Source organism: Puma concolor, chromosome B1 (assembly GCF_028749965.1).
Source record: "Puma concolor isolate L17-30 chromosome B1, mPumCon1.1.hap2, whole genome shotgun sequence".
Classification (NCBI taxonomy): domain Eukaryota; kingdom Metazoa; phylum Chordata; class Mammalia; order Carnivora; family Felidae; genus Puma; species Puma concolor.
The window spans coordinates 71,567,580-71,592,901 of NC_141670.1; the positions used below are offsets into that span (position 1 = coordinate 71,567,580).

The window sequence follows — 25,322 nt, forward strand, 5'->3', positions numbered from 1 at the left end:
TAAATTATATGCAGAGAAAGCCAGTTGGCTGTTGTTGAAAGTTGGGCATACTCCAAGAGTGAAGAAAAACAATATCTCTGAGCTTCAGATCTCCTTTAAGTTATGAAGTTCACCATATTCAGCGGGTCCACTTATGTTCTGTGGAGTTGCATGACCTGGATCTATGTTGGCCTCAGTGTATGCCGATGAATTAAAGGTTCAGGTTTTTACATGTGAACTCCAATGTACAACATTGGCATACTAGTCTTCTGGACAGGTGATGATGAATGTTATGGGCAGGATGGCCATTAAGAAGAGCATTGACTTTGAAATTTATATAAGTTAGCCTCCCAGTTTTAACACCTGAGTAGGTTACTTAACTCTTCTAAGCCTAAGTATTCTTGAATGTTCAGTGGCGATAATACCTGTTCTTTCTCGATAACCCTGGGACACTATGAGCATGAGATGATATATACCTATGTGTGTCTTGGAAAGTATAAAATGCAGTATAGATTAGATTGGATGTGAAGGTCTGATGCTTAGGGAAACTACAGATCTGTATTTGATATTCTGTAGTCACGACTGGGTATTTGAGTAGATGAAAAGATGAGGACAAAATAATTAGCATGAACACAGCTAAGAAATCATGGCTGATGGGAGGGGAGCCCTCTGTCTGGGCAAGCAAACTAGATTTTTGAAGATAATAGCTTTGAATGAAAAATGAGAGGTTTGCTATCATCCACAGTAATAAGTGTCTGAATTGTTCATCACACAGTAGTAGACACACAATGTATTTGTTCTTCCAGAGTTCTGAGGGCAGCTCACAAAGGAATCATTACACACCATGTAGTTCAACATTGGACAACCCCCAAAAGAGTGAATACCTCAAAGCATTTAACAGACTGACTTTGAAGAAACTTGTTTATTTTTTCAAGCATGTAGTTCTTGGACGAACAGTTCTCCTCTCTAATTATCTGAGTTGTATATACCCCCTTTCTCCCAACTTATTGTGAATACTTCATGTAGGTAGCCACTGAAGGCTTGCACATAAATTGGAAAAAAGATGCATAATTGTCCAGTAATAAATATATGGCGTTGTGGGGGGATGACATTGGAGGAAAATGAATGAAATACTAGGAAAGACTGATGTGGCATGCAAACAAAACAAAAGAAAAAAAGATGAAACAAGATTGAGGTTTTTAAGAGGAAACTGAAGGAACAGGTAAAGGAAATCAACAAGAAAGTTAGGTGGAATCAACAGGAAAGGGACTTCTGAGGAAAGATTTCTGGGTGTAAGACCAAGAAGCAAAAGCATCATGTGATGGGGGGTACTCTTTAGGGAATATTTTTATTTCAAACCTAATTTTATATCCCAACTTATAAGGAGAAAAGATCTTCTTTCCTTAAGGGCTGTCTTGAACTAAATTAGAGTATAAATAGTTAGATGGTATAAACATGTACACAAAGCTGAGTTCTGTTTGTTTGTTTATATATTTATTTATTTAAGAGAAAAATTAAGTGGACTACATGCGCAACGTGGGGCTTGAACTCATGACCCCAAAATCAAGAGTTGCATGCTCTACAAAATGAGCCGACCAGGTGTCCCTAAGATTTGAATTCTGAAACAGTATTCGTGTAGCGGCCAATTGGCTAATCGCAAGCTTAAATGACCTACCACAATATTGTTTTTTTGTGTTTGTTCGTTCGTTTGTTTGTTTTTATTCTCTAAACATCAGAATGAAGACTAAGTTTCTGTTAAAGTTGTAATGAAGGAGGTAATAAATATGCAAGTCGGGGCAGGGGTACAGCAGGGCTGTATGTTCATTATGTACCTCTCCAGTGGTGAAAACAAGTAGTGCTTTTGGCCAAACTGGGGGCCTCTCTATGGTCCCTCTATGGTTCAACATGCATTTAAACTACTGTAACCTCTTAAGGCTGATTAATCTGTAATACACGTATACATTATAACCATGTTTGAATTTCCTGTTGATATTTACCAAAAAGAGATTTAAGAGGGAGTATTATTTAGAAGAGAGATTCCTGTTGGAAAGCTTATTGAGCTATTACAGGCGTGGGTTGTCAGGTTTCTGCTTTTCCTCTGCTAGTTTAATCTTGAACGCTCATTTGTCTCTTCTCCCGCTGTTATCACCATGGACTCTTAAAGTTTCTTTAACAATTGATTTATTCTTTTTTGTCTTTTGAAGAATGGCATTACTTCTGTGACATTGTCAGTTAACCCATTACTAAGAAAGAGTTAAAATAAAATATGTGACTTCAGACAGAGTATTAATGCTCACATTTATGGATGACGTACATCACCTGTTGGGAAAAAGAAATAAGAAGCTCACAAATGGAGAATGTCCCAGTACTATTGAAATGAATAGCTCAGTATGTTCTCTGTGTTACTTGTTATTAAATAGCAGAGCTAGAGGAAGTCTTCCTGTCAAGGTAACAGACTTTTAAGTAAACAATTGGCACATAGGCATGCCTAAATCAGATTTTCACACCTACACTAAATCAACTATGATGCTGCTAAATGTTTATGGTGGTCCTCTTCCTCACATTTTATGAATATGTGATCTAATGGATGTTTGGATAGAGAAATAAGTTTTTTAAGAGTAGGTCATATGGCTTTGTATTGGGATGAATATTATGTGTATATACCTACAAGAATTCTTACGGAGCATCATCACCTAGGATACTTCTAGCTGCCGATGCTAGAAGACGCAATGGATGGCTTAATTATTAAATTTACTGTCTCATGTAAAGAGCAGTCTAGAGTTAGGGTATTTTCAGGCTTACTTGATTCAAGGGCTCAGTGACATCATCACCAGGGTTTTAAAATCTTTTTTGCCTATCATCCTTAGCCTGTAGACTTTAGTTAGACCTTAGGCTTGTCCCAGCATCACCTCCCCACATAGCCGGGTGCAGACACAGAAAAGGGAAGCTTCTCCTCGACTGTGTCTAATTGCAGTTTCCACTTCATTGGCCAGAATTGGGTCTCATTACTCTGCCTAGAAAAGTGGCTAGCCACCTAGCAATGAGACAGATCACCATTAATTGTATTAGTTCATTTGTGATTTCACTGCTGGGCTGGGGAAGTGTTCAGCCTCTGCTGAAGGACCTGGTCACTTTGGGGAGGAAGAATAAAATAAAGATTCTGTTAACAGAGTATAGTGAGTGTAGGACGGCAGTTGGGTTATTAACAGAGTTGTATCTGCCAAATATCAATTCACAAGATTTTATAACATTGCTAAATAAGAAAAACTACCTTATTTTTTAACACAGAATGTAAAAAAAAAAAAAAAAAAAAAAAAGATCTGAATAAAACCGGAAGTCTTGTAAGAACAGTCATTAAGGATGAATGAAGTAGCAGTTAAGCTTTTGGTCTCCTAAGAATACTCATTGCAAGATAGTTTGACATTTTATGACAGACAAGTGAAGTGTCTAAAAAACCGTACCCCCCAAATATTCTTACATCTATCGTTATGATGTAGATGTTTTATCTTATCGATCGTTTTGTCAATAGTTTTAGGTAGGAGACTTTGCTATAAGTTACTCTTGATTGATTGATCTTATGTAACCTCCTCCTGCTTCTTATCCCCATGGAAGTGTCTCTTTCCTCTCCACCCGCCACCTCCAAGTCTCATTTGCTGCCAAACCTGCCATAGCTTGGCTTTTGCAGTACAAAATTTTAATAATTTAACAAGCATTCTAGGTGATAATTATCAACCCAGGAGTTGTGAACTGTAACGCAAGATTAAATCTGTTAGTTCAAGTGTACTAGGTTACCTAAGAGGAATTTCCAAAATTAGTTTGTTATATGGGAAGTTGAACATAAGAAATATAGAGGTCTAAATCTTATTACACAAAATGAAGTGGAAGCAATTTGACACTAGAGGATGATGTTTGTATTTTTATATGCTATCTGTATTTCAATTGTTAGAGTTAATTTTTTTTTAATGCTTATATATTTGGGGGAGACAGAGAGACAGCATGTGTCGGGTAGGGGCAGAGAGAGAGAAAGACAGAATCTAAAGCAGGCTCCAGGCTCCGAGCTGTCAGCACAGAGCCCGACGCAGGGCTCGAACCCACGAAGCGCGGGATCGTGATCTGGGCCGAAGTTGCGTGCTCAACGAACTGAGCCACCCAGGCGCCCCTGGAAAGCTTCTTTGCTGAGAGGTTTGCCTTAGCCAATCCTGAACTCCCAGCAAGTTGAGGCCTACAGATCCCATCATTCTTGTCTAAGATACCATTGATAAGCTTCTACATTTGTAGAATCCGTTAGGTGATTTAGTGTGTTTTATGACACCAAGGTAATAATTTTGTGCAAGTACATATGTAAAATCACTTTCACATAAAGTATTTGCTGCAGAGAATTTAGGTTCCCTCTTTGCTAAGCCTTGGCATGCCTGCATTTGAGGTTTGGATCAGATAAGCATCTCTTTAGCCTCTAACATGAAAGTGCTTGTCAAACTCCGCACAGGTTTTCAGAGTTAAATCTGTGGGTTCTTTTTCATCTTTTGAGAGCATTGGAACTTTTAAAGTAATCTAAAGCAGACATTATGTTGCTTAGACAGAAGAAAACCATCTGTCATAGTTGTTTTCTAAATACAAACACAAACTTACACTCCGTAGATGACAGACGTCTGGTATGAAAAATTATATCCATAAAAATATATGTATATATTTAAATCAGCTTCAGAAACAAATATTTTGGCCCAATAAAAATAATAGCATAGTGCATTTATATATTCCTAACTATATATGAACTTCAAATAATTATTACGGTCTTTGATTTCATGACCTATTCTTATTACATGGAAAAGGGGAAAAAAAAGTATGAAATTTTCAAACTTCACAAATGTTAAAGACACATTATTTTAGCTGATTTTATCTAATTAATATGAAGCGAGTAAATGTGACATTGTCATGGAATCTATATTGGAATGTAAAAAAACCCAACATGAGAACTAGGGATTATTCACTAAACTCTGAGACTAATTCATTTGTGGTTGTTTATAGAGATAAAAGTTTTGATCTGTATTTCTTTATGGATGCCAAGACTGAATTTTGACTAGAGCCAAGAACTTAAAACTTGCAAGAATGGGTGACTCAGTCGGTTGAGTGTCCGACTTTCGGCTCAGGTCATGATCTCATGGTTCGTGGGTTCAAGCCCCACGTCGGGGTCTGTGCCGACAGCTCAGAGCCTGGAGCCTGCTTCAGATTCTGTGTCTCTCCCTCTCTCCACCCCTCCCCCACTCATGCTCTCTCTCTCTCTCTCTCTCTCTCTCTCAAATGTAACATTAAAAAAAATTTTAAGTTGAAAGAATGGCACTAAAAATGAAAAAAAACACAAAAATTAAACAACTACCTATGCAAGTAATAACTATAAGTTATTGTATATAATAAAAATTAGGAAAAGAAATTAAAGGGCAAAAGTGAGGAATTTACCAGCATAATGATTGACTGTATCAGTTACTTTATCTTATGGAAATAAAAATTAAGTCTGAAATAGACTGGATGCCATGTTACAATATGTTTATCATTGTTGAAAAAGAGGATTGAAACTTGATCCATTGTGGAATAGACTCAAATATTCATTAATCTGTTTATTTCATAAAATGCTTTCCACCTAACTAGTTTCTTAATGTGTATGTGGTATGGGTGTACTTGGATATTAACAAATTGAATTTCATGTGGTTTTAATTAAATGTTAACATTTCTTTTTTCATGGTTGTAAATAATTACCACGTCAGTGAACAGATATTTAAATTGAAACATTGAGAAGGTATTTATGTGGACAAATAAAAAGAGAAGCCAATTGAAATTTCTGATTACTTTTATTTCTGTAATCTTTTATGTAGAAAGTATTGAAGAGGCAATATATCTGGTGGTTATTTTACTTTTTTTAATACAGACACTCCTTTCACTGGTTATAGTTAGTTTTGTTATTGACTATTTAAAGTATTACATGTTAGAAAGAGAAATGGCCGGAAATTCTTCTCTGTGTCAGATTTACCTCTAGTGTGGTGAAATCTAACTGCCTCCCAGGCTAGGTTCTGTGTGATCTGTTAGCAGCAGGGTACTTCAGGAAAAAGGCACATTCTTCATTACCAGTCCACGGAGTTTCTGCATGAGGACTTAGAAACCCGAGAAGGTCTTTCCCACAAACCTAGACTAGTGCCTAGATATGGGGTCTGTTTCTTGTCTCTTTTACCTTGGGATCAGCCATGAACTCCGCCTTACGGATTATCATTATAGCTGAGCAAGAAGGAAGTCCGATGAGAAGATAGGAAGTGCCTTTCACAGATGAAAGCTACCCTTGCAGTGTTTGCCTTCCCACAGGTTTCCTCTTGATCTTGTTTAGTTTTCCTTCTCAGAAGCAATCTCCAGGTAGGATATGACCTTAAAGAAGGGAAGGGATCTTTAGGGACTCACAGAAGAATACATGCCTTTAATCTTCGGCTGAAAATCAGGGTGGATTAATTCTAAATGGCCTGTGGAGATGGAGATCCTTCACTTCCCCTCAGGATTAGAGTGGGTACTATTTGCCAAAGGTGACCTTTACCTTGTGAGTGTGCTAGGACTCAGGTCCGATGCTTATAGCAAGGGGTGAAGGCCAGTTAAGAAGTGGCACAGAATTTTTACTTTGCACATTACTGGAGGCTTTGAAGGAACTAAATTTATTTCAGGAAAGGAAAAATAATGTGTTATTATTGAAAATCAAAACAGTGAAAATCTGCATGTTCTATCTAGTAGCTAGAAAATGCTTATAAGTCATGTTTTAGAATATTGGAATTTCTGGTAAAATACCCCCATTGTTTGTATAAAGCTTAAACAGAGATCTGATAAGCAGCTGTGTTCTTTTTTATTAATGTACTATATTTGCTAGTGACACCCTATTGTTTTATTTTTCGTGCTTTTGAAGTATTCATTTTTGTTATCTTTGTCACTGTTAGGGAGATTCAAGAAAGTAAGCAACTTAACAGAGGCAACAAGGAATTGGAATCTAAAACACTTTGCTTTTCCCAACCTGGTTTTGCTAGAAAGGATTGGGGGATTGATTTCGTGTCTTGGTAGATCATTTGTTTATTTATAGATGTAAAAGTAAGTTTTTGAAAATGCCTTGTGGACATAACAAAAATTATTAGTTACTCTCATCAACCAGCAAGGACAAACCTTTCCTTATTGTGATATCCAAAGAGAGAATGATTTAAGGATTTAATTTTGTTGCGGTTTTCAAAGTAAAACTTTCAGGGCTCATCAAGACTTTTCGGTGTAGAGCAGTAAGGAAGCCTCCAAAAGGGAGAAGAATGGGAAATTAGGGAACTAGTTTTTAAGCAGATACTGTACATAGGTCACCCTATAAGGAAGCTGATATTATCCACATTTACGGATGAATTATCTGGGGCACAGGAATGTAAATTAGTCATGATCACATAACTAGCACATGGTTGGGAAGGTTCAAAATCAGACATATTTCAGTCATTTAGGACCTATAAGGTGTCAAGTTCTTTGTTAATCTTTGGAAATGCAAAGATTAATTAGACATAGGAATGCTTGAATAGGAATCCCTTCGAGTGGTAAAGTGAAGTGTTCTCTAAAGTTGTAGCTCTGTTTGTTTACTAGAGAATAGTGCTGCAGATGGCAAGTGCAGACTGTATAAAGACTCTGTTTCAGCGGGAGTGGGAGCAAGAAAACCTTTGAATACTAGACCAGTGATTTTGTGTTCCTTCATTCTGCACTGGGAAGCCATAAATGTTTTTGAGCAAAGGAATTACATAATCCCAACCAATTTTGCCAATTACAATATTTAAAATCATTCTCGTGTTGAATTTTATTGGCAATAAAATTCAGTTTGCCATATTCCAGTTGTATCTTACTTTTCCCAATCATATCATGACCCCTGGGCACAAAATGATTGGATTAGGCTGGACTTGACAACCCCTTGCTCATATCCCCCCTCAGTGAATCTCGATTTTGCCTCCTCTCCTTTCACAGATAGTCATTTATCTATCCTACCCATCCATCCACTTACTAACTTCACAAATACTTATTAAGTGATTTCCACATGTAAGGTCCTGTGGTAAGCCCTGGAGTATGATGGTGAATAAGGTAAACTTAGTCCTGTCCCTAGGAAATTTACCTTCTAATTGGGTAGGCAAAAAGCAGACAATGAATTAGTTTAATTGCGTTTATTATATGTGCTGTGGAAGACATGTATAGGATGTTGGGAGAACATATTACAGGGGATCCGATCCTAACATGGTAAGTGAGAGAAAGACATCATGAGCAAATGACATTTGTACTGAGATATGAAGGGTGAACAGAATTAAGCCAAAAAAAAAAAAAAAAAAAAAAAAGGGATATAGATTATGGTATTGGGATTGGTTGGAGATACCAAAAGGATGATCTTAGAAGAGAAAGCCACATATTCCATTTTATTCCACTTTTACCTCTTCTGAATTTTTTAGCACTTTAGTGTTTGTACCAGACATTGGATTTTATTGAATAAAAATATAGTGTATTGTGCTTTGCCTTATTATTTCATGAGTGTACATTCCTAGAATATTGGAATTTGTCTTTTAACAACCACAGTGCCTTGAACAGTGCTTTACATATATTATTTGTTCAACTGATAACCTGATATAAGAATAGTTTTTGCAAATTTGTGGGACAGAATTAAGAAGGAAGACAAGTTTTTATAAAAATAACCTGTACAGGGGCGCCTGGGTGGCGCAGTCGGTTAAGCGTCTGACTTCAGCTCAGGTCACGATCTCGCGGTCCATGAGTTCGAGCCCCGCGTCGGGCTCTGGGCTGATGGCTCAGAGCCTGGAGCCTGCTTCCGGTTCTGTGTCTCCCTCTCTCTCTGCCCCTCCCCAGTTCATGCTCTGTCTCTCTCTGTCCCAAAAATAAATAAACATTAAAAAGAATAAAAATAACCTGTACATGCATCACTTATCTCATTATAATTTCAAAATCTACCCAGAATAATTTAGTTCCGGTCATTTGAAGGTGCCCCTTCAAATCGTCATCAGTAATTTTTAGATTAAAAGAGAACAGCGTTGAAAATGAAATTATGTCTTGCTTACCTAGAAAGCTATATCATTATTAGGTGATACTGAAGTTATTAATTTGAGATGTTTAGATAAATGGACTACACTGTTTTAGACTACATATTGTTTTTGATCGTTGAAAAGCAGAGTATAGATATATTGATTTTTGTTAATTGAACATCTGTTTCTTAGCTTCTATCTTATGAGAGGGAAGGGTTGTGCTTAGGAACTATGCTGCCATTTTTTGTTTTGAGGGTATTTTAGTAAATGAAAAGAAAGTATTAACAATGAGAAAAACTTCAAAGTTTCACAGTTTTAGTAAAGATGCTTTTAGCATAATATGAAAAATAACCTATATTTTGAAGCATTCACTGCTATAAAATTCTTGCCAGAAATCCTATATTATGAAGAGGGGACTGATGTTATAATTTCATATTTAAAAAAGAATTAAGCAGAGGAATAAGAAACCCTGGTGACCAAGATTCTTTGCAATATGCACAGTGACTAAAGTTTTTATAGACCTCCTCAATCTTTTCCCTCTTACTATGGTATGTAAATGGTGCCTCCTCAGAGTCTTGTGTAATTTTCTGTGATTCAGTTTTCTCATCTATCAGGTGGGGGATTAAATGGTTCCAGTTCAAAGCTGTGTTGAGAAGAGTAGAAAGAATAAGTTATCTGACATTTACTTTGGGATTCCCCCCCCCCCATATTTTTATGATTTAAAGTCATTTGTGATTTTAAATGATTAGGAATAGAGTTTCTTTTATTAAGTGCAATGGACACAGGGAAACTTCATCTACTTATTCAGGTCATTGCTTTGTTTGTGTTTTTCTTCTAGCACAACGAAATATTTGTGTTTGATTCTGTTTCTGTTCCAACTTTTATATTTTCTTCCTCTGGAGCATCTGTCATTCTTAGGTTGAATCTCCATTCTTTGTGTTCTCTGTTAACTTTTCCCACATCTCAGGGTTAATGTACCCTCGGCATTTCATTTGTAACATTAAACAGTTTTCAAATTCTTTCTTAAAGTTTTCTGTGCTAAGTCACTTTTGAGATACATTTTCTCTTCTGATTTGTCAGGATATTACCTTTGGCTTGTGTATATATATATATATATATATATATATATATATATATACACATACATATATATATATATACATATATATATATGTATATATATATGTGTGTGTGTGTATGTGTGTGTGTGTGTATTTTTTTTAAGTCTCCATTTACCTTGTTTGAATGAAGAGACATCTGGTGAGTCCTGGGGTCACTGACAGATAGAATGTGTGGACTTCCTTTTAATGGCTCATCATCCACTCGAATGATGGTCATATTCTCTCATCGGTTCTCAAACAAGAGGGAAGGTTGATATGCTTAGACCCAGAACTTTCCAGTGAGGTGAGGGATCTTCATTGCTCACATTCTGTTTTTCTGATGAAAAGGAGGACATTATGAATGTCTATAAATCCCGCTATGTGCAGGTAACGGGGGTATTCTTGAAGGTACCCTGACCTTAACAGTCACCTCCACTGCATTTTGAATACCTGCCATCTTTCCTTTCTACTCGCACTCATCCATTGTTTTCGTTTTGCTTTCTAATCATTGCACTATCTGAATGGTCATACATCTTAAAAGGCTATGTATACACATAAAATGTTTCTGGGCATTTCAAAAATAAGTTATAAAATAGAGGAATGTTTATTTAGTCTGGCATAAATTCAGTGTTTTTGGCTAAGAGACAGGTGAAGGGGAAGAGGCAGGATCTTTCTTCCTCCCCTTTTTTTATTCCAGATGGATTGCCCTTTTTTGTTTCTTAAGCTAAATCGTAGCTAAGCTGCTGATTTACTTTTCATTTCACCTGCTTTGACCTTATCATTTTGTGGAAATTCTCCCCAGATTGTGTAAGATCTGTTTTGTTAGGCATAGTTTTCAGTTGTATTTCAGTTTTTTCGTTTTCCAGGATTGATCTCAGAAACCACTTTAAGGTCATTCTTATGTTTGAGTTTTCAAAGCTGTATATTTAATACATATTTTAAATATTCAAATAAATATTGATACACAGACTATGGTTCTATAATATTTTACTTAAAATTTTTTAATGTTGATTTTTAAGGGAGGGAGGAAGGGAGAGAGAGAGAGAGAAAAGAGAGAGAGAGAGAGAGAGAGAGAGAGAACTTGTGGGGGAGGGGCAGAGAGAGAGGGAGATGCAGAATCTGAAGCAGGCTCCAGGCTCTGAGCTGTCAGCACAGAGCTCGATGCAGGACTTGAACTTGAACTCACGAATCATGAGATCATGACCTGAGCTGAAGTCGGATGCTTAACCAACTGAGGCACCCAAGCTCCCTTATAATATTTTACTTTTTAAATTATTTGAAGATGACAGTCTTTATGGTATATATTAATATTTCTTTACTTGTTAATTATAGTTAAGACAGTTTATTAACTATATAATACATGGTGTACTTTGTTGTCACATTTTGTGAACATCTTATAGTCTTTTTTGTTTTATTTATTTTTGAGAAGTGGACAGAGAGAGTGTGCACATGTACACGGGGGAGGAGCAGAGAGAGAGGGAGAGAGAGAATCTCAAGTAGGCTTTTTACTGTCAGCACAGAGCCCAGCGCAGGGCTCAAACTCATGAACTGTGAGATCATGACCTCAGCTGAAGTCAAGAGTCAGACGCTCAACTGACTGAGCCACCCAGGAGCTGCAACATCTCGTAATCCAATGCCCCATGTCAAAGCTAATGCCCAAAAGGCTGTTAGGCTAGATATTTTAACATGGAAGGTACTTTATGTCTGGTATTAGGCCATGCTATGTTCTGGCCAGTCCTATAAATCTCCTGAGAACCATTACTGCAAATGATGATATATGCATATGTAACAATAAACACCAAATTTGTTTATAGTTGTAATTCATGGGTGAGTCTGGGCCTCCAGTATGTTAATTAGGAATGAGTTGTTGCAGACAATTTAGTAAATAACAAAAAGTCTTTGGATCACAGGGACTTGAGAATCTTGTAATTGCTCCTTTACATAGAAGACTATCTTTTGCTCAAAGAAGATATGTTTTATTTTTTTTTTTAATGAGGTGACAAGAGCTATCCATTTTATGCTTTCTGCAAATGTATATTAAGAACATAGTAAATCCAAAGAGTGTTTGAAGCCTTTGGTATAAAATAATGAACAAATCAGCCACTGTTCCCTCTTCATGACCCTATAGCCTTTATCTCAAACTTGGCCACACTTTCACAATTTTTACAAAATCATATTTGCCTGTGGCACTATTCACTAAGTATTTTTTCTTCCATTGAGAAAGGTTTTTTTTTCTTAAATAAAGTTTTAAGAGAAGCTGTAAGAAAGCATGGAAGCAAAATATAATTTTTATATATGCGATATCTCTTGAAGTGAATTATCCACTATTAAGATAAAGAAAGACCATGCCCTTTTTATGTACTAGCCAAAATTATATTAAGGACCGGACCACTAGTTACCACACTTTTAGAAACAGTGACCAGAGTAAAGATTCTGAACTGAGCAGCCTGGAGGGGCTAGCTGTCCTCATCACTTTGGGGGTGGGAGGTCGGGAGATGGGTGCAGTGGATAAACTGCTTGTCCTCAACCTGTTCCTAGGGAGTTACTAATATTGATGAGTAAAAAGTCATTGGACAAAGCTAGCTTTGGAAAGGGAGCATTCTCAATAAATAGTCAATGCTTTGTGTATTGTGTAAATCTTTTTGTGCATTTTGCATTGTATATGTGCTTTCAGTGTAAGAGTTTTTTAAAAAGACTAACAGTACAAATGACTTTTGTAATTCATAGCAATCCTGAAATGCATGTGTACTTAAATGCTTATTGTGTGCAGAAGTATTTTCTTATCAAAGATCAAGTCATTTGAAATTTTATATTCAGTGGCATTAATGTGGAATGTTGAAAGGAAAACATAGCAAGATATATTTTGTGGCTTTAACTGATTTTCAGTCTAGTTAAGAGATAAAACCTAAACATATCCTGAAAGCCTTTAAGCTTAAACTGCAAAATGTGTGAGTCTGACAGATGTGCCTCAGGAGTTCAGATGGGATGAGATCATTGTGTGCTACATAGGTCCAGGGGCTTTGTGCAAGAAGTCAGACTCTGGCCAGCCCTTTGAAGCTTTGAGTCAACAGGGTATTCCAATTGGAGTGCATCAAAGCGATACCACCAATGATGTTTAGTAATGTATGTGCTAGAAAAAACAAATCCTTCATCAGTTTTTTTGGATTTGAAGATCTAGTCTTGTTTGAATTTCTTCTAAGCCATAGACGCATGCTCTGGTTACCCAGAAATTCACACCTGTGGCATATTGTTTTGCATATGGGTTTACTGATGTGTGTGTGTGTGTGTGTGTGTGTGTGTGTGTGTGTATGTACAAATAAATTTCATTATATTATCATATATGATACAAGCACAGTAAATGCAACTCTTGCATTAAAGTGGTCCAGTTAGAACCAGAGTGGGCAGAACTATTACTTTTAATCAACAGTGGTAAATTAAAGAGTTTTAGTGATGGTATATGTGTTTTTTCTTAAGTGGTTTATTTTTGTAATCTTAGGTTAGATTTTTTTGTTACTTATGCTTTAGTTTATTACATATTTTTAAAGTGCCATTGAATTAGTAAGAACCAAAAGAGTGTGGACCTATTAGAAAAACTGAGAAATAGCCTTCAGATTTACGTAATAGACTGTAGTACAAATTTTAGGTGTGAAATCAGTGTATCCTTGGATGTCACCTGTATCTTTCTGTATACAACACATGATCAGTATTTCAGTGTTTATTTAAAATAATACTTAAGTGTTACCGGCTAGTCTATAAGTTTCATAAATCATCCATAGAATCCACTTAATTTGGAATAATGTTTAAAATAGTTCTTATTTAAGCTTGGGTCTAAAGTACTTAGGCAGTATATTCTAAGCAGCATAATAAATGATTTTCCTGGATTCTGTCTTTAACTCATTCTCATTTGAATTTAGTATTGTGAACATAGTTTATATTAATCCATATGCAAAAACATTAGGATGTCCATACTGAGCAAAGATGATTGAAAGCTTTAAAATAGTTGAAGGTAGTTACAGGAGAGATCTCTTATCCATGGTCCATTAAAAACGTAAATATCTTCATTCATTTTTATTTTATTTTTTTATTATACCTGCGTCATCCCTTATCTTCAGTCAAATTTGTAAGTCAGAAACTTGGAATGACACATTAAAGTTTTGGTTACACTCACCGGATCCTTGTGATTGCTTGTTTTGTTGATTTCCAGTCTTTGCCTGAAAAATAGTTTTAAATCTAATCCTTTTTAGACATGTTAATCTATATATTGACTGGGTTTATTTCAGTTTCTTCCATTTGTCTTTTTTTTTAGTGCTAATATTTGCAAGGCATTTCTTATACCACTTTCCATCATATGCTGATTAAAACCCTACGTTGGTATCTGTGTAAGAGATGCCTACAAGGTAAGCAGTTAATAGTAAAGGATAGTGGCCTTTTTCTTCCCACTGTGGTGTTCTTTGCACCATACATTATACACAAAACAGCTCTTGCTTGCGAGCAACCATTTTATCTATGGGATTTTCCCTCCACAAATTTACTTTTAGTATTTTGAATCATTCAGCATTCAGTGTTTTCTGTTATCTTTTCACCACTAGTTTCTCCTTTGTACAGTTTCTTTAATAAATTTTCCAACAGTTTTACAAAGCATATTTTTTTTGGTCATATAATGATAGCAAGGTATAACATACAAGTAAATGGCAATATAATTGGGTTAAACTTTGGAATACTGTGTGAACATGTACTGGTGAGAAAATGTACTTACTTAGCTTTAGGAAATGGCTTTGTATTAAAAGGATTTCTTAATCTGCGTGGTGTTTATGTATCAACTTCATAGGGATTGAGCATTCTTTTGAAGCATTCATTCCGTATCTCATTAAAAAACTAAATCTTGGATTAATAAGCCTCGTGGAAACAACTTTGCAATATCAATGTATTTATAGATGACGAGGATGAAAGCCATTTAAATGCAGCAAAGATAACACCTTCTTCAAGAAGATTATGGAGAAGAGTTAATTTCACAGGAACCACATACTCAAAAGGAAACTTTCTTAGACGTAGAAGACAATAATATGTCATGTGCTCATCTTTTCATTCAAGATTTAAGACAAACTTTTTTTTAAGTTCACTGCAGCCTTGCGGTGTAAGATATATAGTATGTATGTTATATATAGTTATATATATATAGTATAACACTATGACATATTGTCTGTCTTGAAATGCTTGAAACTTTAAAGTTCTAATGAGATTCTCTTGGGTAAGATAAATGGATAGGAGGGTGGAGAAGAAAAAGAAAATTCTATTATGGTAAAAGAAGAGAAAAAAAAGACTTGTTAATGTGTGATAAATGTGTAGAAAGAAGTGAAGAGAAGAAGAAATAGGTAGAGGCATGAAATGGGGAAGTCAGTCCATCAATTTTGTTTAGTAGACTCAATTTATTACTGGCTGCTGGCTATGATTTCAGCCCTTTTGGTGTCCTCATAATGTATGACAGGATTACAGAATCAAAAAACAGTTAAGACAAACAGTCCATTATATAGTGACAGTTAAGGCATAGCATTAGATAGATAGGAATATATTAATTCAACAAATATACATTGTGTACCTCCTTTTGGCGATGTACTGTTCTAGTTATTGGGAATGCAACAAAATACATGCAAGATCCCTGTTTTCAAGGAACTTATCTTCTGGAAGGGTGAGAAGGGCAATAAAACAAACATATGTTAGGTAAGATGATTTCAGAGAGTTTTAAGTACTAAGGGAAAACATAAAGTGGTGTGATGAAGAGTGGGTGATAAATATAATGAAAAAACTATCCTGTTCACAACAACTACAAAATCGCTACATTGTAATTCATCTTAAAAAAAATAAAAGATGTGGAAGATGTTTGTGAAGTTAATTAAAACTCAGGGTGCCAGGGTAGCTCAGTGGTTTAGTGTCTGATTGTTGAATTTGGCTCAGTTCATAATCTCAGAGTTCCTAAAATGTGGTCCCATGCTGCTGAAGGCAGGGAGCCTGTTTGGGACTCCCTCTCTGTCTCTCTTTCTCTCTGCCCCTCCCATGTGGGTTGAGTGCGCATGGTCTGTCTCCCTCTCTCAAAATAAGTAAATTTTTTTTTTTTTAAAGATAAAACTCTACTGAAATTGAAGCTGGAGAATTGCTTAAAGGCTGTGAATGTGACTTAAAGTAGGGTGGTGTCTCTTTTGGTGATAGGTAAGAGAACCATAATTTAGAACATTTTGACATCTGATGGTTTTGAGGAATATGGCATAGATTACTTTTTCCTCTGTACATTTGTTACCTTTCGTTTTGGCTTTGGGATGTTGTCACAAAATAAATGGGCAGAGGAATACCATGCTTACTGGTGGGGAAGGTAAGATTATAGCTTTGTAAAATATCCCCCAAATAATTTTATAAATTAAACATAACTTCAATGAAATTCTGTAAGAATTTCATGGACTTTGATCTGCTCATCTGAAAACTGATGTAGAAAAGCAAAGGTCATAAGTAGTCAAGGCGTTAAAGCTTATTATAAAGACGTAGTAATTAAATGGTGTTTTTGTACAAGAATAGGTAAATAATACAGTTAAAAGAATAAAAAGATCAGAAATTGATTCACATATGTATAGCATTTTAATACATTAGACAAAGAATGGGGAAAGTCCGAACTGTATAAAATGTGATGTTTAGATTGGCCCATCCAAATGTGAAAATATAAAAAATTAAATAGGACTCACATCATAAATATTTTTTTAAATACTCCAGGTGACATATAAAAGAATAACTTTTTGACATTTTAAGTTATAGTTTCTTAAATAAGACACAAACGACTCACAATTTGGATATTAAAATTAAACTTTTACGTGTATGTGCATGACAAAAACGATACCACAGTTAAAAAAAAAAAAAAAGAACCAGCCTTCCTTTCATTTTGTTCACTTGAAAATTTAGTCCAATAAAATCAGGCATGGATAAGCATATTTAGTGATATATGTTTACTTCCTATGTTTATTCCTTAAGGAAGTACGAGATTTTCAGCATTCATTTTAATACAGAATACCTGTTTCACTTCAGGATAGGTCTGAGTAGTACACAAACACTGTTGCTTGAAGATGACAAAACTCAAAAGGTTAGAAAACTGAGTATTAAAGGGGAAGATTGCAATTTGAGTAGACCGAATAGTCTGTATGGAAGATGGTTGCAAGAATGGCATTAAGTAATTTGTCATGGGCATTGGCCATGTGCCAGACCATGTTTTATTTAAAATTCATCTCAGTCATATCAAGTTGACCACTTAAAATGTCATAAACAAAAGTTAAAGTGACAATGATGATATTTTGAGGCTAACTGGCTAGTGAAATGATAATTCCATTAGTAGAAATGCAAAAATAAAGCAGAAGAGAATGAGCCCTCATAAATGATCCTGAGTTTGGAGTGGGATATATTGATGTAAAGGGCCAGTGGGACATTTGGGAATGTGCTTTTGTGAGTTAGGAGATAATTCTGATCCATTGCTACAGATTTAAAGGGCATAGGCTCATGAATGGTATATATTTAAATTCAGGAAGTATTTTAGGTCACCAAAAATTTGAGAGTATAGAAAGAAGGCTGAGGATAAAATCTTGGATAAGAACCAACTCCAAGCATAAAAGGATCCAGTGCTGTAGAAGCTAAGATATGTAAGGTAGGAAAGGAACTAGAAAGTAGTGCCAGATAGTGTAATAAAAATGGAGCGGTCAAGAGATTAATCAGTAGCTGTCATGTCTTACCATTGGTAATTGGTGGCTCGCTGATAGAAAACAATTTTAAAATCAGCCTCGAAAACATGTGCATTGATTATCTGTGTATTGAAAACATACTTTGCTTCCAATTTTGTGAGAATTATTTTACATTTTTTATTTCCCCATGGGTGCTTTTGGTCATTGTAAAGCATTGTTAGTTTGAGCCTCTATCAGATGCACTGACCTGCCCTTTGCATTTTCAATGCCGGTGACAGATAATTCTCAAATAGCAATGTTTGCACACAGGAATCATTTTCAGAACAATTTATTTTTGCAGGGCTGAAATTTTATTTGACTTTAATTTTTTTTTTTTTTTAACATTTATTTATTTTTGAGACAGAGAGAGACAGAGCATGAACTGGGCAGGAGCAGAGAGAGAGGGAGACACAGAATCTGAAACAGGCTCCAAGGCTCTGAGCTGTCAGCACAGAGCCCGACGCGGGGCTCGAACCCACGGACAGTGAGATCGTGACCTGAGCCGAAGTCGGACGCTTAACCGACTGAGCCACCCAGGCGCCCCTTTATTTGACTTTAAAGTGATAACATGACGGATTAATTTCCAGCGGAACAATTAGTTTTACTTTAGATGAAAAAATACTTCATTTGAAGTTTCAAAATGCTTTCCTTTCTTTTTAGTGACAGCTATAAGTGTCACTAAAACTCGCAGATGTATGCCATTCATAATATTTAATATACTGCCTTTTTTGTCACAAAACATTTGATCTTCTCACATGACATTACCTTTATCAGTGAATCAGATGATGTGATCTTTTTTGCTTGAATTCTAACGTTCACATTTTTTTTACACTTGCATAGATTCTTAGCACTTTCACTGATTCCTTTGGCTTTATGGTTTTAATTTTAGGAACTCTGTCTAATATAGGGAAAGCATTAAACGTAGCTATAATCACATGCTTATAAACAGCAAGAGAGACAAATCACTTCAAATATGAACCTCATGAGGTTATGGTGAATGTTTTTCAGGTCTCTAAACCTCCTCTAGATTGACTTGCTGCTTGTGACAGCAGGGTGTGGGAGATTGGATAGGTAACTTCACTTGAATGAAGTACACTTGACCTTGGCCATGATGTTAACACACTAGCTTTCTACCACCTGCATCATCACCAACCACCACCATCTCCTGAAGCAAAAAGAAATCTTAAAGACTGTGAATATGGAGACTTACCATATGCTTTTAAAAGTCACTTAGTTCAAGAAGTAGAAGGGCCACCTAGCAATATTGGTGAGAGCTTTGTACTTCAAGTAAATAACACTTGAGTCTGTGACTATGAGCCAGGACTCCACTGCAGCAGGCTGGCTCCATGCCTTATGCCCTTAATCGAGTAGACAGTCAGTGAATACTTACTCACCTTGTTATTTAGGCATCGTTCTGAAATCTAATTCTACTTAGAATGTGTTCTGTACACGGGGTCCCTGGGTGGCTCAGTCGGTTGAGTGTCTGACTCTTGATTTCATCTCAGGGTATAATCCCATGATCAAGCCCCACATTGGGCTCCATGCTGAATGTGCAGTCTGCTTGAGATTCTCTCTGCCCCTCTGCCCCTCCCCTGAATATGTGCACATGCTTTCTTTCTCTAAAATAATAAAAAAAGAATGTGCCTTGTATGTGATTTACTAAATATTTCAGCTTAATACACATGCTAAAATATTTTGCTTTTCACTAAAAGATAAACTTTGTAAGTAATCAAATTTTTTAAATTAAAATTTCACCCCTCTTTAGGACTTTTTTTTTTATATCGGACCTTTTATACTGTACTGTTATATTACACTTTTTTATGGGGAGAGGGTACATGAAGAAATAGGAAGGAGATCACAGTTAATGAGTGTCTTTTTCATCCCTCTTACATTCTTCAATAACAGTAGAGAAGTAATGATGATCCCTACATTACATGATCCTGAACCCAATGATGATTTATAATGTGTCCACTGTATCCGTTTTACCATGAATTCCTTGTACTATACTCACTGAAGGACTGAAAGAGAGAACCTACTTACTGCACAATTATCAAGAAAACACTGTTTCAGTTCATAGTGTTGAGTGTAAATGTTAATTACAAATGTGGAACTTAAATGTATGTGTGTGTGTGTGTGTGTGTGTGTGTGTGTGCGCATGAACACATACACACACACACCAATTTTTTTTAAACTTTCTTTCCTCTTCTTTATGAAATAGAAAATATGGTGAAAGATTTCAATTATATTGTTATAACAGTTCTTTAAGATCCAAACATAACAGCATATGCAATTCTTGTGTTACTGCTTTTCGACCTGAGTGAACAGGCTTTTCTGCCGTTTAAAAAAAAAATTGAGGGAAATTTCTAATATTGTCTTAGGTATCTTCTGAAAACGAATCACTATTAATTCAGTCACAAAAGAAGTAGGATCAACTGAGATAGGTGTTGTGCTGTCTGACCCACCTACGTGGATCAGGACAACCACCACCTTTTTTTAAAGTCCATGAGCTCCTCCTCCTACTCATCCTAGGGGTAGTATTGATGAGAACATTGAAAGAAAACAGCTTTGTCATTAATCCATTCCTGCAGCTCAGAGCATCTCCCCTGGTGGGACCCACATCTGTTATTTTGTTGTTGTTTTTACTTGGTTCATGATGTCTTGGTCCAGTTAGAAGTTTTCTCCTTGGTAGAGTAGTGGTGATAAAGTCTGTCTCACAGCACTGCTGTGAGATAGTTCACGTGAGTGCCTACCAGTTTCTAATCCACTATCAGTGCTCCGAAATTGGCACCTGCTCTTGTCCTTTGCACTTAAAAAGTATGATAGTAAATAAATTCTTGTAAATGTAAGAGTGTAATGAAATTATCTGCTATATTCTTTTATGTATACATTTCTCTTTTTTTAAAGTTTATTCATTTATTTTGAGAGAGAGAGAGAGAGAGAGAGAGAGAGAGAGAGAACTCACGTGTGTGCATGCAGGGGAAGGGCAGAGAGAAAGAGAGAGAAAGAATCCTAAACAGGCTCTGTGATGACAGCATAGAGCCCTTAGGTGGGACTTGATCTTACAAACCAGTGAGATCATGACCTGAGCTGAAATTGAGAGTTGGATACTTAACCTACTGAGCCACCCAGATGCCCCTGTAAATTTCTTGATAACAAATGTTTAAAATTTCCTTAGATCAGATAATACATTTTTTAGTATGTCAAGAATTCTGCTGTTGTTTTAAATTCCATATATTAGGTACATTTTTCTAGAAAATATTTTAAATACTTTTATACAGTTGCATTGGAAGTTTGTGAAATATTGTCATTATTTTTATGTAAAAAAACACAATACCTACCCATATATACATGTATCTAAATGTTTTTCCAGCTCATTCCAAAACTCAAGTTAGTCCTTTAGAATGCGTTTCTTTTTTAATGCCTGATTACTAAATCTGTTACTGTTCTGCACTGATTTTACCGAAGTGGCACTGTTAGCCCACCTGATTCTGGAATAAGAACTCATTGTTTTGCTTTTATAATGGACAAGTTATTTTTGGAGACAGTGTTCTTAACCTTGATGTCATAGATAAAAGGGTTCCTACGTAGTTTTTAGGGGCTGGATGAAATCTATGAAATTGTACACCATCGTGTGAAAAGTACAATAGCTTGTCTTTAGATATATAATTTTCTGGTTTCAGCACCCATATCTTTCATCAGATGCTCAAAACTTTCTCAACCCATTGGTTTAAAAGGATAAAAACAAAACAAAACAAAACAAAAAAAAAAAAAAAACAACCTAGTTCTTGTTTTTAAATACTTGGTTCAGAAGTTTAACATACTTGAGGAATTCTGAAGCCTAGTTTTATAATTGGAGCAATTATAAAAGAACAGAGGATTATAGACATTATTTAGCAAATCATGTCAAGGTTTGTTTTTGTCTCGGAAACTTCCTACATTATTATATTCTTCTGTCCAGATCATCCTGCTGGCATGCCCTTTACCATAATGGTGCTACTGTATTACTCTACCATACGGTTACCTTTTATACCTGTCATCTGGCACAGAAAATTTAAAGCATAAGGCTAACTAAAATTTTGATCCTGGAATTGTGGTAAGAAAGGGAATTGTGAAGAGAAAAATCTCAGATTTTGTGTTGCCTAGTAGATATGTGTGTTTCCAAAGTCTAGCCAAGAGACTGGGGATCTTATTTTTCAAAACAGATACTTAACTTTTGATTTCAGAAAGGAATAACATTTTTTTCCTTGAATATTATGCTCTTTATGTGAAATCTTGCAGTTGCTGGAAGTTTCATTTTAGAAATCGTGGCAAAGCAATGCCAAATATGAATTTAACATAACTTTATTCCATAGAAACCTATCTGATGGCATGCAATGGGCTGCTGGTTTCTCTCCATATAATGTGAGGGATTTTAGTCAATTCTTCCCAAACCAGCGATCTTTGGAAAATAATGACAGGCCAGTAATAAAGCCATATTTCATCCTTTTCATGTACAAAATTTTGTTCTAAATAGACTTGCAGGTGCAACATGGGCTTTATTCCTAGGCAGTTCAGCCAGTCAACAAAAATTTATTATTTATTATGTGTGAGTCACTGTGTTGTACTTTCAGGGATTCAATACCAGTAAAAACAAACAAAAATGAAAACCAAACAAACCAAAATATAGGCAAAAATCCACAATCTTTTAGAGTTTAATTGAATGACATACAGATACTTAAAAACTAAATAATCAAGTAAGTAAATGGATAGACAGGCGAGACTTGCATTCATTGTGAAGGATAAGCAGTTTTTATGTTTTAGTACAGTTTCATTTTCATAATTTCTTTTAATTTTTTTTAATGTTTATTATTTATTTTGAGAGAGAGAGTGCATGCACAAGTGGGGGAGGGGGAGAGAGAATCCCAAGCCAACTCCTTGCTGTCTTTGCAATGCCAAAGGCGGGGCTCTAACCCAGGAAACCATGAGATCGTGATCTGAGCCAGGATCAAGAGTCAGATGCTTAACTGACTGAGCCACTCAGGTGTCCCCATTTTCCATAATTTTTAATCCTAATCCTTAAACATGTTTTATTTTTTCAACGTTTATTTATTTTGGGGACAGAGAGAGACAGAGCATGAACGAGGGAGGGGCAGAGAGAGAGGGAGACACAGAATCTGAAACAGGCTCCAGGCTCCGAGCCATCAGCCCAGAGCCTGACGCGGGGCTCAAACTCACGGTCCGCGAGATCGTGACCTGGCTGAAGTCGGACGCTTAACCGACTGCGCCACCCAGGCGCCCCTTAAACATGTTTTAAATGATCTCTAAGTTAATGTAGAATTTAAGGAGTACCAAATTCTGGAAGAATGTTTACAGTTAGGAATAGAATTAATGTCAAACCTATTGTTCTGAACAGTGGAATGGAGCCAGAATCCAGCATATCAGTAATAATTCGTCAGAACGTCTCCTGCTTCATTGGTTATATTAGAAACACCTCACAACCCATTAAAAAGCAGTTAAACGGAAAAGGTTTCAGAATCTCTGTTTTTTGTTTTAGCTTACCTTAAATAAAGTACTATAAATGTAATAATATTACCAAGTTTATGAAAAGAAAGAAAAAGCTCTCAGTGGGCTATGTTGAACAAGGATACTAATAGGCAAACATATGCTTAAGAATTAATCACATAGATGTTGAAAGATTTCCTGGCAGAGTGAAAAGAATATAGGATTTAGACTCAAAAGCTCTGGATTGAAGCTTAATGTTGTCATTTTTCATTAGGGTAGTCATATGTCCGTATTTTCTAGGGACCATTAATTGGGGACACAAATAAGAATACCATCCTCCTTTATTCATAAAAATGTATTAGTGTGGACAAGAAATTATATGATCAACTTACTGTGCCAACCAACACTATTTTCACAATAATAAAGCTTGCATAGTGCATTTGGTTTTTAAGGTTGTGGGATAGAAAAAATAGTGTAAGAAAGTGTTCTGTAATCTGAAAATCATTGTAAGAACTGTACAGAGATATATCATTGCCTTATTCATTTGGGCAGAGTGATTAAGGCAACTGTGTAAAAAGTGAGTCGTTTTATTTTAATCAGCCATTCTTGATCAAACTTGGTATTTCTGTTCGAGTGGCTGTGTACTACCTGATCTGCCCAAGGTGTATTATGTTGGAATCACCTTGCAGACCACGACTACCAGGAATAGTGAGACCCAGGCTTTATTTGTGATAAGGATAAGGGACATATTCTATTTAATTAAAAAATAGACTTGTTTCTGAAACTGAGTAAGGAAAATAGAACCACTTATTTTGTGATGTCATCAGTATTCAAATCAGTTTTGAATATTCTTCTAGACTGCTCCTTTATTGTCCTCAGGAGGTACCAGTACCCTCTACTAGCTTTGGAAAATGTTACTAATTTTATTATTTTTATAAGCGATTATTGGTAATCACAAATTTTAATGTTTATCCCAGTGAATTTGATCTTAAATGCACAATTTCTCAAAGAAAAACTATTTCATTCAGCGCTACTCCCGTGAACCCCATTACGTTTCAGATGATCAGTTTAACCTCTGTAAAATGGCTATAATTTATCCTTTGAATTTCTTCCTGGAAGCTTTTAGAGGACATGTATTAATTTGAAAAAAAAAATAAATCATAAACAGTTTTTATCAATGGCAAGTGAGTTTTCAACAACTTCAAGGTCTCCTTTATCAGTAGGAGGAAGAAACTCATTCTTCCTAAATCTGTGAAGCCGTTAACTGAACATCAGGAAGACTACAGAAACTTGGCAAGCAAGAGTCAGCTCACCATGTGGAACTAAAAAAGATACAGTTTCTGGGACAAGATTGTTGGGGATAATAATTACTTCACAGGGTTGTTAAAAACATTAAATAAATAATGTATGTGAAAGCATCTGGCTAGTAACTTGCAGCCTACTAATGAGTGATATTCAGTTGATATTTGTTAAGTAAATGAGCAAACTCTGGGAAGAATGAAGAGTCAAGGGAATATATCCTACAAAATAATGCTCTTTCTTTTATTTTTTTCTATGCCAGCCAAGACCCTCTCCCTTAAAGATTGGTACGAATGACCATGAATAAAAGTTCATTTAACTGACTCACATAATAATTTTTCCAAGCTTTATGTGTCTTTTCAATCATTCAAATTTTTTTACTTCCAAAATCTGAAACTGAAGATTCTGAACCACCTAGATTAGGATGCGAGGTCACCAAAAGACTCAATTTTACTATCTCCGTCTACTGGCAGGGAGGAACTATACCCAAGCATCTGGACTGGCATAGAAAAGAGGAGAAAGAACATTTAAAAGGTAAGCAAAACATATATTTTTATTTACTCTGAATTTTGAAACTTTTCTTATCATGCACTCTAACGTATTCTCACATAATTAAGGTTGATATGCTGAACCATACATATTAAAGAAGAGGATTT

The 25,322-nt window shown here is 35.8% G+C and overlaps 1 protein-coding gene across 3 annotated transcripts in view; it reads left to right on the forward strand.

Annotated features, from left to right (window-relative positions):
* Positions 1–25,322, forward strand: part of PDGFC (platelet derived growth factor C) — a 206,955-nt gene that overhangs the window by 79,280 nt on the left and 102,353 nt on the right. For 2 of the 3 annotated variants that reach the window (XM_086704006.1, XM_086704005.1), the window contains exon 2: positions 25,140–25,200. The exons of the other annotated variant lie outside the window; for it this stretch is intronic. In XM_086704006.1, the coding sequence (XP_086560132.1) occupies positions 25,140–25,200 (61 nt within the window). The remainder of the gene's footprint in view (positions 1–25,139; positions 25,201–25,322) is intronic. 3 annotated transcript variants of the gene reach the window in all.